At 46.2% G+C, this 12,303-nt stretch overlaps 1 protein-coding gene and 1 long non-coding RNA gene across 2 annotated transcripts in view; both read left to right on the top strand.

The window, feature by feature from the left end:
* The window catches only part of LOC135373802 (uncharacterized), a 121,451-nt gene that overhangs the window by 57,742 nt on the left and 51,406 nt on the right, over positions 1-12,303 (top strand). Inside the window, exons 6-7 of the mRNA XM_064606869.1 lie at positions 3,057-3,177; positions 6,669-6,802. Of these exons, the coding sequence (XP_064462939.1) occupies positions 3,057-3,177; positions 6,669-6,802 (255 nt within the window). The remainder of the gene's footprint in view (positions 1-3,056; positions 3,178-6,668; positions 6,803-12,303) is intronic.
* On the top strand, positions 740-1,633 carry LOC135373793 (uncharacterized). The gene is made up of 2 exons (XR_010416593.1): positions 740-839; positions 1,453-1,633. It is a non-coding gene; the product is annotated as an uncharacterized LOC135373793 (long non-coding RNA).

The raw sequence follows: 12,303 nt of genomic DNA on the forward strand, positions 1-12,303 counted from the left end.
GCCGCACATGGAGGGGCCGCTTAAGATACAGCGAAAAGGATGACGGAAACGAAAAGGTTCGGGGGAAGACATGTTACGTGCGTACACGTTGCACGAAGAGAAAGAAGAGACTGAGACTCGAGGAGAAATGCATCGCTTTTATTTACACATCCTCGTCGTCGTCGTCCTCTACATCGGAACTGCGTTCCCAATACAGATTGTCCAGGCTAAAGTTGGACTTCTTTTTCGCCAGTCTGTCCGCCGCTAACATGCGGTCGAGCGTCTTCATCTTGTCCTGACACATTTCTTGACGTGCTTGCAACCATTCCAGACGGTGGACTTGAAAGGCTTCCTCCACGATGCCGCGTATAAATTCGCGAAGTTCTTCGTTTTTTGTCTTTTCCTTGCGACGACGAGAAACGCAGGAGAATAAACCACACATGGCGTTTTCCACGTATCGGTCAGAATGATGACGCGAGCGCGGTGCGCGCTGCCTTTATAGAGATAAACGCGCGCACGCGCGCAAAGAACGGAGAATGAAAGCGAAACTGAAAAGCCACCCGTCGCCGCTAGGAGCGCGCGCGCGCGCGCAGCAGAGAGCCGAAACCGAAAACACCCGCGGCCGGCGCAGGGGGCGCTAGGAGCGCGCGCGCGCGCATGCGCGGACGGGTGGAGCAGAGGGCGCGCGCGCATCCATAGCGGCCGCTGCGCGTCGCCTCTCTCAGTTTCTCTCGGACCGTCGCGGAAGACGGATGTGCGCTCTGCGCGCTCGCTCACTTTCTGGCTGGATCTCGTAGAGAGCAGACGTATGTTCTCCGCGCTCGCTCAGTTTCTGCCTGGAAGTTGCCGCGGGGGAAAAGGTGAGTGATTTGACGCGCTCCTTTTCTCGTATGTTTGCCGTGTTTAGCGGTGACCGCGCTCGTGTTAAGCCTTTTCTCGCATGTTTAGACTTGTTTTGCGGTGTCCAAGCCTGTTGACGCATGTTTAGCGATGTGTGGTTCCCGCCTTGTGTTAGCTGCGTAGTGTTGAGGTTAGGCCTAAGCGATCGTCCCCGTAAGCCTCTTTCCTCGTATGTTTGCCGTGTTTAGCGGTGACCGCGCTCGTGTTAAGCCTTTTCTCGCATGTTTAGCGATGTGTGGTTCCCGCCTTGTGTTAGCTGCGTAGTGTTGGGGTTAGGCCTAAGCGATCGCCCCCGTAAGCCTCTTTCCTCGTATGTTTGCCGTGTTTAGCGGTGACCGCGCTCGTGTTAAGCCTTTTCTCGCATGTTTAGCGATGTGTGGTTCCCGCCTTGTGTTAGCTGCGTAGTGTTGGGGTTAGGCCTAAGCGATCGTCCCCGTAAGCCTTTTTCCCCGATGTGTACTGTTTTCTGTTTAGCAGTAGCGGTTAGACCTTTTCTCTCGCATGCCTAGACTTGCTTAGCAGTGCTGTCATTTTTACCCGCCGCTAGTATCTTGTTCTGTCTTTCTCGTCTAGAGCTATGATGGTGGCGCCATCTGGTGTGATGCCTTGCAACTAAGTGGCCACCTGTCGTCGATCTCTGCAACTGCTGGGTGCAAACTACCAACATGGCGGACGCTGGTCACTCGGGTGTTGCGGAGCGGCTTCTTCGCCGCGGCATCGTTGATTTTCGAATAAATTGTTTCTCTCCACTCTATTTCTATCTTTTTATTTTATTTTCTGCCTATTTTTTTTATTTTTATGACCACGATTATCCGGAAACGCACAACTGGTCTGGACGCGAGATAGACGTTCCCCAATTAGTGTGATGGCTCCCTGGAGGGTGCTGATTAATGTGGGGGGTCCCAATTAGCTCTAATTGCTAATTAATGGCGTCCAGACGAAGATGTGCGTTTCCGGATAAACGTGGTCAGTACTTACTACTAAGGACTTGTTCAATTGAAGTTGAGGGACAAGGATTACCATGGTAAAACCGATGTGGGTATGATGCCCGTCCATTCTCACTCTAGTGGGCTGCAGTGTGCATAATATCGCACAATACCTCATAAACAACATAATTAAATAAGAGCACAGTTATCAACGCTATTATACAGATAGGATGGCAAGATATTAAGGACACATCCGTTAAATCGCCAAAATATCCTGCAGTAAAATGAAAGCTCGCAGGTGATTTCCACATTATTCGAGATCCCAATAAGAAGCATCTATATTTTGCGTAAGAGTCTCTCTGCACCCATTCAAGGCTTTCTGCAGTTACTCGAATAATTGGTGACACTCTTTCATTCAAATGTCCACAATCTTCTACATACAAGCGCATCAAAAGTCATTTTATCGTGTTAATATGCCTCTGTTTCTACTTTATTATTGAATTATGTCGCATAGATACGATCTGACAAGGTCGGTGTTTGAAGTGGTCAAAAATGAACGCCTGCTGCTACGAATGATTCGAAATTTCGTTCGAATTGCGTTCCCCGAAATATTCAGATGAGTGTTCCGTAACATATACATAACGTGACAACACAATCACTGAAAGGTGATTTACCGGTGTAGATGTACAGAGCTTCGTTTCCTTCCTCTGAGGCGACCACGAGAGCTGTTTGTGCTGGCAGCATGGTTAATATTTCGTAAACATGCTCGAAGGGTATACTTACCGGCACTTTCATGACCGCCCTGCGAATGCCAATTGTGCACGGATGCCCCGACTGGCAAGTTCGGTGAGAGTTGCACGATGTCAACGGTACGTTCATCCTGCCTTTGACAACGCAAGCGATGTCGCAATGTGTCACAGCCGTGGAGAAGCCGCCTCAAAAACCAGCGCCGTCCGCCTAACTCTAACCCCCAGCAGGACGCCGACTGTTGCACGCGACGTGATGCAACGTCATCTTATTGCGTTATTTTTCTCGTTGTTAACGTTTCGGTGGCGCTGTGGATAAGGCTGCAGGCAATTAACGAGGGCAGCAAAATATAAGCGGTTTGATACGCCACCGGTTTTTACCACTGATATATCTATGGGGAACAAGTCAAGCTGGGAACAGGGGATATTCCCCGGGCAAGTTATCAAAGGCGGACTCATGCTTTGTATTATGAGTACCCAAATATATCAGACTGTTCGTTTTCAGGCTTGGAGTGCAATCAAAAAGCAATATCAGATGCGGAAGATGTGTGCTTGAGGAAATACGAACAGGAACACGGCATCATTTCTAGAGGCCTGATGTCCGGCAACGACAAACGACTGTGCTGGTAAGCTCTTCGTCGTTTTTCGTCGTCGGCGGTTTTACAGCGGCATCATGATAAATAAGAAAATGCGTGAACAATTTTAAATTTTGCTGAATGGTTTGCTTATATGGGCCAAATGTAGGAACAGAACTCAGCAGAATGCTTGACACCCCCCCCCCCCCCCTGCGCACCCCGTGCAGGGCAAATACTTGTTTTAGGTTCAGACACCTGTCGATAATGATACTTCAAGCTGCCTGCGGTTCCTCATAAGCCACTGGCAGCGCTCCAAGGAATTACGGTGCACTGCTAGAAAGGACAACGCGCTGTGGGGTTTGGTTTGGAGAAACATTAACGCGAATACTTCGCGTCATTTCACCAAGCGCCCTAGCTGTCGGGTCCAGCTGAGACATTACGATTGCGTCTGCAGAGAGGAAAGAATCCGCTAGTCTCCTCATGCCTTGTGGATGGGTGGATGAATAGTCGCTTTTCCCGGTTGCAGCGCCATGGATAGCGCTGGAGTTAGGCAAGCGCCATGGGATGCGGCTTTTTGAGGCGGCCGCGCATTATGCGCGGAATCTGTTATGGCATGCGTTTCCTTCGTATTTAATTTTCATTGTTTTTACGAATGCAATTTCTAAAGTTGCTCAGTTACAGGTGGTTGGACAATACAATCCTGGGTGCAATGTCTCCTCGCGTCTTCCAAAACGATTGCAGACTTAAAAAACTTCCAAAACCGGCAGGTCGCACAGTTGCATTTGCAACAATGCAACTCTGCGACCATATGAGGCGCACACCGGGTATAGACGGAAGTGTGTGCATTAACTCGCAATATGCAGCACACGAAGCATACAAACCGGTTGTCTGCCTTGCGTCCTGTCGTCCTTCAACACCATGTCTACGTTTCATCCAAACCAAGTCGCTCGCATCAGCACTCTTGCAGCATCCATTTTATTTCCATCGCAGGAATCGCACACGCTCATACATGCATCCTATATGTATTTATTTAGTTTAAATATAACCAACTACTTGAATGGGATATACAACAAATAAGTGCGCGTTTACAGGGCATGTCAGTATGAAATATGCACAAAACACATTACATACCGTTGCACACAGCGCCGTTCATAGCGATCTTAACGCACATCTAGCTGCTTACAAGCTAAAATCATCGGTAAAAACGTAGAAAAAAACGAAAATGTCTGACACATCGACTACATATACCCTAAAAACGGAAAAAAAATCCTGAAAATGAAATCCCCAAAAGCGCCAATTGCTTGACATTCATCACGCACATTCTCACGCTTCGACGTTTGGTAACAGACTGATGAGTACGTCGGTGACTTGCAGAAACGCTTCCTCTTAAAGGGACGGTCTCGTACAGCCGCCGGGGCGATTCCAAAACTTAGCCAAAACTAGCTTCACGAGTACTGTACACATACAACCGTCAAAGTTTCATTTGGAATAACCAAGTCGTTTTTGAGGAATTTGTCGAAACGTGCCGTAATAGCAGACGACGAAAGCCGCGCTTGTCTAATGCATACGTCACGTATAATAATAATAATAATAATAATAATAATAATAATAATAATAATAATAATAATAGTATTTATTTCCACAAACGTGGCGGAGCCAGAGACAAAAAGCTCTATCAGAGCTTGGCAAAGGCCTCTGATGTATGACGTCGGCGTGCGGGTACGTCGTCGTTGTCATGGTAATTGTAACTTACAGAAGCATCTTGGGTTGAGTCATCCCCTTTGCTCCCGAAATGTGGACACTCAGGCATATACCTCCGCGAGCGGAGAATGTAGTCGGAGCATTGACTGTGGGGTCCCCGATAATGTGGTGCATAATCGGATACGTGGAAGCTAAGTCACGTGTTTTCTTTCCGCGAGTATTTAATGCGGTTTTTAAATAAACACGCATTCCTTCTCCACGTACGTCGTCAGCGACACTTCATTTCGAAGCACGATCGGTGTACAACGGAGTGTAATGGAAGCGCGCGTAATATATTCTTGGTCGGAGCTGTAATGCGACCGCGCACGCCGATGGCCGGCGACTTCAGATTTGTGATTGTGGATGAGGGTGTCCTGCGACTTTGAACTTGTCTCTGAGGGTTAACATAGTTGTTCTAAACCACCATGCTTGCCACTTCTTGGACTGTGCGTTTTTCACCTGAGAACTGAAAGAAAATGTATGAGAGTTGCCGCGGTGCCCAGTAACTTCTGAAAGTCGTCTGCTCACGCCGATGCACTAGCGCGCGCAAAAGCAGACGATTTATGTATCCTATCACGGACTTACCCGCAGGGCGACGTGGTCGCTCTTATTTTTTTCTAACACAGATCGCGGCATGCTCTGCAATCTTTATCAATTGAATTCGGTTATTCGGTTAACTGTGGCGTGTTTTGTCGGGTAAATTAGCAGCACTCCATTTTCAACAAAGGGCAATCGAAGGGTACAGCTTATGAAAGGGGCAGGGGGTACGAGACCGTCCCTTTAAGCCCTGTTGAATGTTGCACGGAATGCAAAAACAATAGTTTCAAGTAAGAGCAGTAATACGAACTTACCACGGCACATGTACTTTTGAAGAAACATTCCAAACAATTTTCAAGGCGGACGAATCACAATGTGGTGCGGCGTTGAAAATGTGTTACAACGCGCTCTCCTTGGCCTAGGCCCCAGCGGTCAGCCTCCGCGACATTGGGAAACGGCTATTTGATTTGTTAGGAATAAATTTTAATTACACATTTCCATTCAATTTTCATTTCCTTAAGTGACATATTTTTCGATACAATGCGTATTCTGGAATTTCATTTGTCCGAATAAGACCAGTTCCTCGAATTAGTTCATTTTCTGCGCGGACGTACAGCTTTCTTCCTAATCATATCATTACTTAATTTTAGAATGAGCATGTACCGTCGGTCACTATTACGCCCATTCCTCCAACAACTGGCGTCTCACTTATTGTATTACCAACATGCCAAGCAGCATGGTTGATCTCGTTAAATCAACTCGAAAGCAGTTTCTCATTGATACCCATTAGAACAATTCTTCCAACTGACTTCTCATTCCTTGTATTGGCGGAGTCTGTGATACATAAAATGATGGATCTCATTAAATCAATTGCAAATCAGCCTTACTCATTGGCACCCATTAAATCAATTCATCCATTCGGTCCCTTATTCCGTGGATGCGGTCTTCGCCACACAACGCGGCGGAACCCGGTTTCGCGAAGGCAGCTTCACTGCAAACGTCCAATTCAGTCACTGGTAAATGGTCGTCCTGGACACGTTGGACGAATTGTCAGTCCTATTTCTTATTGAATCTAATTAAAATTGCGGGAAGAATTCAATGTGGTCACGTCTTGTATTCCCTGCAGGGTTGTGCTTCAATGTCACGTGTTGTCTGTCTTACAATCCGGAGCTGGTTTGTAATTAGTGCGAATAGTAATAGTAGAATTTATTAGCCACGAGAAGGTCCGGGTCATGTAACAGATATTCGTATGCTATCTTTTGCAGCATGTTGGACTACAAGAAGAATTGTGTTCCAGACCAATTAAAACCAAAAGGTTGTGGTGAACAACTTCTTCAAAATTATGTTGCAAAGATGCAGAGTGAAATGAGATACCAATGTGCAGCATCGAACTCGATGTGTGAGTATAACCATAGCAAGGGCGCTGGCGCATAATGCACCCTACATGTGTTCGGAGAACAGTAGCTCTGATTACGTCGGTGGCAAAGGTCACCACATCTCAGGAGGAGTGTGTTCTAACTGGTTACAGCCTCTGTTGTCTTCCGTTGTCGTTTTAAGGATTGCTACACTTTTTTTATATTTTTTTAATATTTCATTAATTAGCAATGTTGATCACAACAAAGGTGGTAGTGTGACCAGCATTATCGCACAATTATTTTAATATTCAAGATGATCCTTAGAGCAGGGAATTGAGGGCGTGGCATGAAATTTGTGAGCGAGATTACTCCTTCGACACGACACGCTTATCGGCAGGGCCTGATCATCACTGCAGCTTGTGTTTGAAGCGACACAAGAAGGCCAAACAGAAGATGACGCTTCCGTGCTGGGTCAGATCATGCTGCACAAATTGAATGCATCAGTATAAAACCCAATAAGGCACATGAGAGAAAACGCAGAAAAGCAACGGCTCCACACTTATGATAGTTGCAACCAAATGGTGTATTTTCCATAACTTTCTGCATAGTAGGAAGGGAGTTGCCTCAGGACAGAAGCCGCCGATATTTCGAACAGAGACTGTTCTTCTTCTGGGCACCGTCCTCATCATTGGCATGGTATTTAAAGGGTTAGGTGTGACGTGTTTAAAGGTTCATGCGAATTGTGGGTCAACAGCCCGGAGGGAAGAAAGGGTCCGTACGGGTTTTTACGGCCGGAGTGAATGGCTGCTTTGTTAGAGTGTGGAGGGGATTATGTGAACGTAGTGATCTAGGCTACAGACCGGTTACAGAAAAATGGAAGGTTCACGAACACGTGGACGGAACAGGACAACAGGGAAGAATTGGCAAGCATAGCGAAAGATAAGGAGGTTATTGGTTACGTGGGGAAAAATTCCAGAACGAGCAAAGGTTTTTTTTTTTAGTATATATTTGTAATACAAAGTTGTGGCATGCAATAAAGAGAGCAGAAAGCAGTGGCCATGCAAAACATAACAGATGATAATGGCGGTAGAAGGGAAAAGCATATTTGATTTGTGAAGTGTTTCTAGGGTGCCTTGTGATTTGTTGATACCGGACGGGTGAAGAGCGTTGAACTTGTATATGAGATAAGACTCCCTATCACGTCTGTCACGTGTGGATCTAAACCCGGATTCTAGAATATATAGTTTAATGTTGTCAAAATTGTGACCAGGAACGTTAAAGTGTTCGGCGACTGCTTTGGGGAGTTTGTTGGACGTGTCGGTTCTGTGTCCGGTAAGGCGGTTGTTCATTTGTTGGCCGGTTTCACCAATGTATTGCATAGAGCAGTCGCCGCATTCAATGCAGTATATGACATTGGAGCTTGTGCATGTGAATGCGTGGTTAACGGGGTGGGTGTAATTGCTCGCAGTGCTTTTGATGGAGTTAGCGTGTTGAACGTGCTTGCATGTTTTGCAGCGCGGGAGGTTGCAGGGTCGTGTTCCCGTGTACGGGGTGCCCGTTTTGCTGATTTTGGCATTGACCAACGAGTCTGCCAGGTTTCTTGCGCGTCGGTATGTCACCTGTATGGGATTTGTGAATATGTTGCTCAGTCGGTCACTGCTTTGGAGGAGGGGCTCGTGCTTCTGTAGAATGGCTTTGATGTTTGGAAGTGCGTTGGAATATCTTGTGATGAAGGTTATATGGCACGTGTCGGGATTTTTCCGGTTTTCCAGAACCTCGTTTCGATCGAGTGTGAGTGCCTTGTGACGGAATTCGGTTAGGAGGGAGTCTGGATAGTCCCTTTGGGCAAGTGTACTGCAGAGTTCGTCAAGCTTCTCAGCGTAATCTGTGTCGTTTGAACAAACTCTGCGTAGTCTTACACTCTGCCCATTAGGAATTCCAACCTTACAGTGACGCGGGTGGTGACTCTTGAAGTGAAGGTATTGTTGTTTGTCAGTTGGCTTTTTGTACAGGGTTGTGATGAGGTTGCCGTTGTCTAGTGATATCGTGGTGTCGAGGAAGTTAATTAAGTGAGTTGACTGTTGTGATGTGAACTTTATGTTGCTATGCGCGGTGTTCAGTAGATCTACGAACTTTTGAAATTCATGTTCCCCGTGTTCCCATATTATCAGTATATCATCGATGTATCGAAGGTACACCGTGGGTTTTAATGAGAGGGCGCTGAGAACTTTGTTTTCTAAGAACCCCATGAAGATATTTGCGTATGTGGGTGCAACAGGTGTGCCCATACTTGTACCGTGTACTTGTAAGTAGTATTCGCCATTGAACTCGAAGTAGTTCAGTTTAAGGACCAAGTCCATTAGAGCGAGTATGGTTTCCGTGTCTTTTCTGGTGCTTGTTGTAGAAAGGGTATTGCAGAGGGCTGTGATTCCGTCGTTGTGTGGGTTGTTAGTATACAGTGATGTCACATCCAGCGTGGCTAGTATTGTGTCCCTACCAAATGTACGAGTGTTGTTTATATCTCTGATTATTCTGAGGAGGTGGGGTGTGTCTTGTACATGCGATGGCAGTGTTGTCGGAATATGGTTTAAATAGTGGTCCAGGAATTTCGAGAGTCTTTCTGTTGGTGTGTTGTTATTAGATACAATTGGCCTGCCGGGGATGTCAGCCGTATAGAGCTCGTTGGCGTGTACCTTGTGGATTTTGGGCAATAAATAGAAACGACCTGCGCCTGTGTTTGATGGGGTGAGATATCTGAGGTCATCACGTGTGATGAGCTTTCGTTCGTGGAGGTCCTGTATGGTATGGGTTATTAGCGCCGTGTATTCCTTTGTTGGATCATGGTCCAGTTTGAGGTAGTGTTGCGTATTGTTGAGTTGCCTATGAGCTTCAGAAATATATTTATCTGTGGGCCAGATGACGATACTCCCACCCTTATCTGCGGGCTTGATAATGATATCATCTCTGTCAGCTAGCGCTTTGATGATGTCACGCTGTGTTTTAGTGAGGTTGTGACCACGCGAGCTTTGGGAAATTTCTGCATAGTAGTTTTTTTTGTTTCCTCTTAACAGTAGAATTGTTCGATATGTACAAGGTGCTTTTTATTCGGTACATATTTTATTAAAAAGCTGTGAGAGCAGCAGTGATGTCATCTTCACAGGCGACTTATGCGATCAGGCGGATACTCGTAGGGCAGTGTGTGCAAGTACTGGACGAAAAATGTGTTACATTCATTAATCAACGAAGTCCTTGCATGTTTTCTGGGAAACGTCCATTACTGAAATCTATCGTCCTGATGAAACAGCCGAGAAGCGAAGGAACCTTGATATATGAATTGACAAACGTTTGCTCTGCAAGAGAACCAAAACAAGGAACGCGCACGTAACTACGTACTCACTACGCCAGTGCCGTTCTTGTCGGCGGCGATTGGTCAACTTTGGGTATGGTGGCCATGTGGCGTCAGGCAGTGAGGTACTGGGGTTCGAATCCCGGTGTCAGTTGTGCCGTCCCGGTTTTTCGTGGGTTGTCCTTCAGACCCTGTGATATATATGTCGGCAGAGTTCCCTTCGAAGTCGGCCTAGGACCCACTTTCCCCAATAGCGGTAGTCGTGACGTTGCCCATCCCCGTGAGCTTGTGCGTCACACGCAGAAAAAGAAAAGAAAAAGACAAAAACGAGGCTGGGACCAAACAGGACACATCTGAACAATGCCTGTTCTTCGTGTGCGCTCATTTTGCTGTTATTCTTTTCTTCTTTTTTTTCTCGTCTTATTCGTTAGTGGACAGGATACGCATGGGACACTAGTGGCATACCACGCGTTTGTCCATTTGGCAACCCATAACTGCGAGTAATGCATTCGATGTTGGGAAACGGAAGTGCAACCAAATGTCGCCATCTTGGCTCATCATGATTCCAAAATGCAGATATATTTTATCGCGGATTCATTCACACTTAGAAACATAGCGTTCAAACTTATCCGCTAAATAGACTCTTTTCATCGTGCTTGCTACCAAAACCAGCCCAATCTTGTACAGCTTGTTTTCTGTTCTGTCCATTTATCTTTCACTGTTGCCAACGTCAGAGCCTCAATTCGCTTAACAGCATTTTTCTAAACACTAACAAACACAAGAACGGTAGTAGTGAAGACAGCGACATCGGCCAACATGTGCGTATTAAACACGCACTTGGTCATTTAAACAGGTTTCCTAACAAAAAACGTTCCGACACAAAATGAAATCCTAACAGGTAACAAGCATATTGAGCCGTCCCTCTTGTTGCAGTAGAGCAGTCATATAAGATAGGATTAAAACAATGAATTATTACAAGAATTACGGAGGAAATTACAAGGAAATTACAAGAGTTATTCACTGAGACTAGTACAAATACTTCTCATGTACTTTCTTTACTTCTTTCTTTTCGTTTTCGTGTCTGACTGACATCTCCAGTTGCTCTAGCTCCGTGGAAAAGACGAACGCTTTTACACGCCGAAACTGGAATCTGACCGAGGTTCGGATCGCGGTGCCGGCTGTGCGTTCTCGTTGGGCGCTTTCCTTCGACGCTTTAAGTCAAGGATTGGCACATTTCCGTGTGCGGTCAGCCATGGACGCTGCCCTAGAACATGGCTTTCACCACCGCAACAGACAGATCGCTTGGCAATACTACGCTACCGATCAACCAGGAAGCTCCTGCATTTATCTTCTCGCGGATGTGTCCGTTGATATGACAGGACACACCTTTTGGATCAATAGCACGCTGGCTTTAGTACAGTACTTGACGTAATTTCCAGAGAAGTGAAGTAAAAACATCAGTGGTTAACCCTAAATTTTGTGCATGGGTGTGTATTGGGCTCTGGAGGGGGTGCGATGTCACTGCTTCCATGTATTTTTATGCTCTTTGAAGAGATATTGGGTAACATCACCAAGTTTGAGCAAGGGGGGTGGCTTCGAGACTTTTGTGGGTTGTTAGGGTGTTGTGGGTATCTGTGCGAATCTGTGTTTACGCCCTCTAAGCTATAAACGCAAAGCCATTTGGAGCTCCCCTCTTTCAAAAGCCGGCACATCTCAGTAAACGATATCTGCGAGGAACAGAACAATTTCCGTAAATGAAAATTACTGTTTAACCAGAGTTAACTTCTGGACCTTCACACTTGACTCACAACAAAACACTTCTTTCTATTAGCTCCGCTAGTCGCGGAAATAAAAATCTATTTCATAGCAAGCACATAATTTCGTGAAGGACCCGTGTATTTTCTAGCACGGCTTCCCGGAACCCGATACAGTTCCCTTAAGGCTCTGGTTATAGAAAATGACACACCGTTCTAAAATGATGACACGTTATTCTGAAATCCCTCGACTGAGAGCATACAGACACCATCTTTAGGAACACCTGCCTCCCTCACTAGCACGTGTACCTTCCGCCAGCGCCATGCGATCTCCGAAAAGGCAGTCGAGTCCAAGGCTGAAATGGGGATGTTACTTCTCGCGCGTATCTTTTTGGTAGAGTTCATCCAATGTACTAAAACTGAGCATTTAGCAGATCAGAAGGGC

The sequence above is a fragment of the Ornithodoros turicata genome, unplaced genomic scaffold, assembly GCF_037126465.1.
Source record: "Ornithodoros turicata isolate Travis unplaced genomic scaffold, ASM3712646v1 Chromosome32, whole genome shotgun sequence".
Taxonomy (NCBI): domain Eukaryota; kingdom Metazoa; phylum Arthropoda; class Arachnida; order Ixodida; family Argasidae; genus Ornithodoros; species Ornithodoros turicata.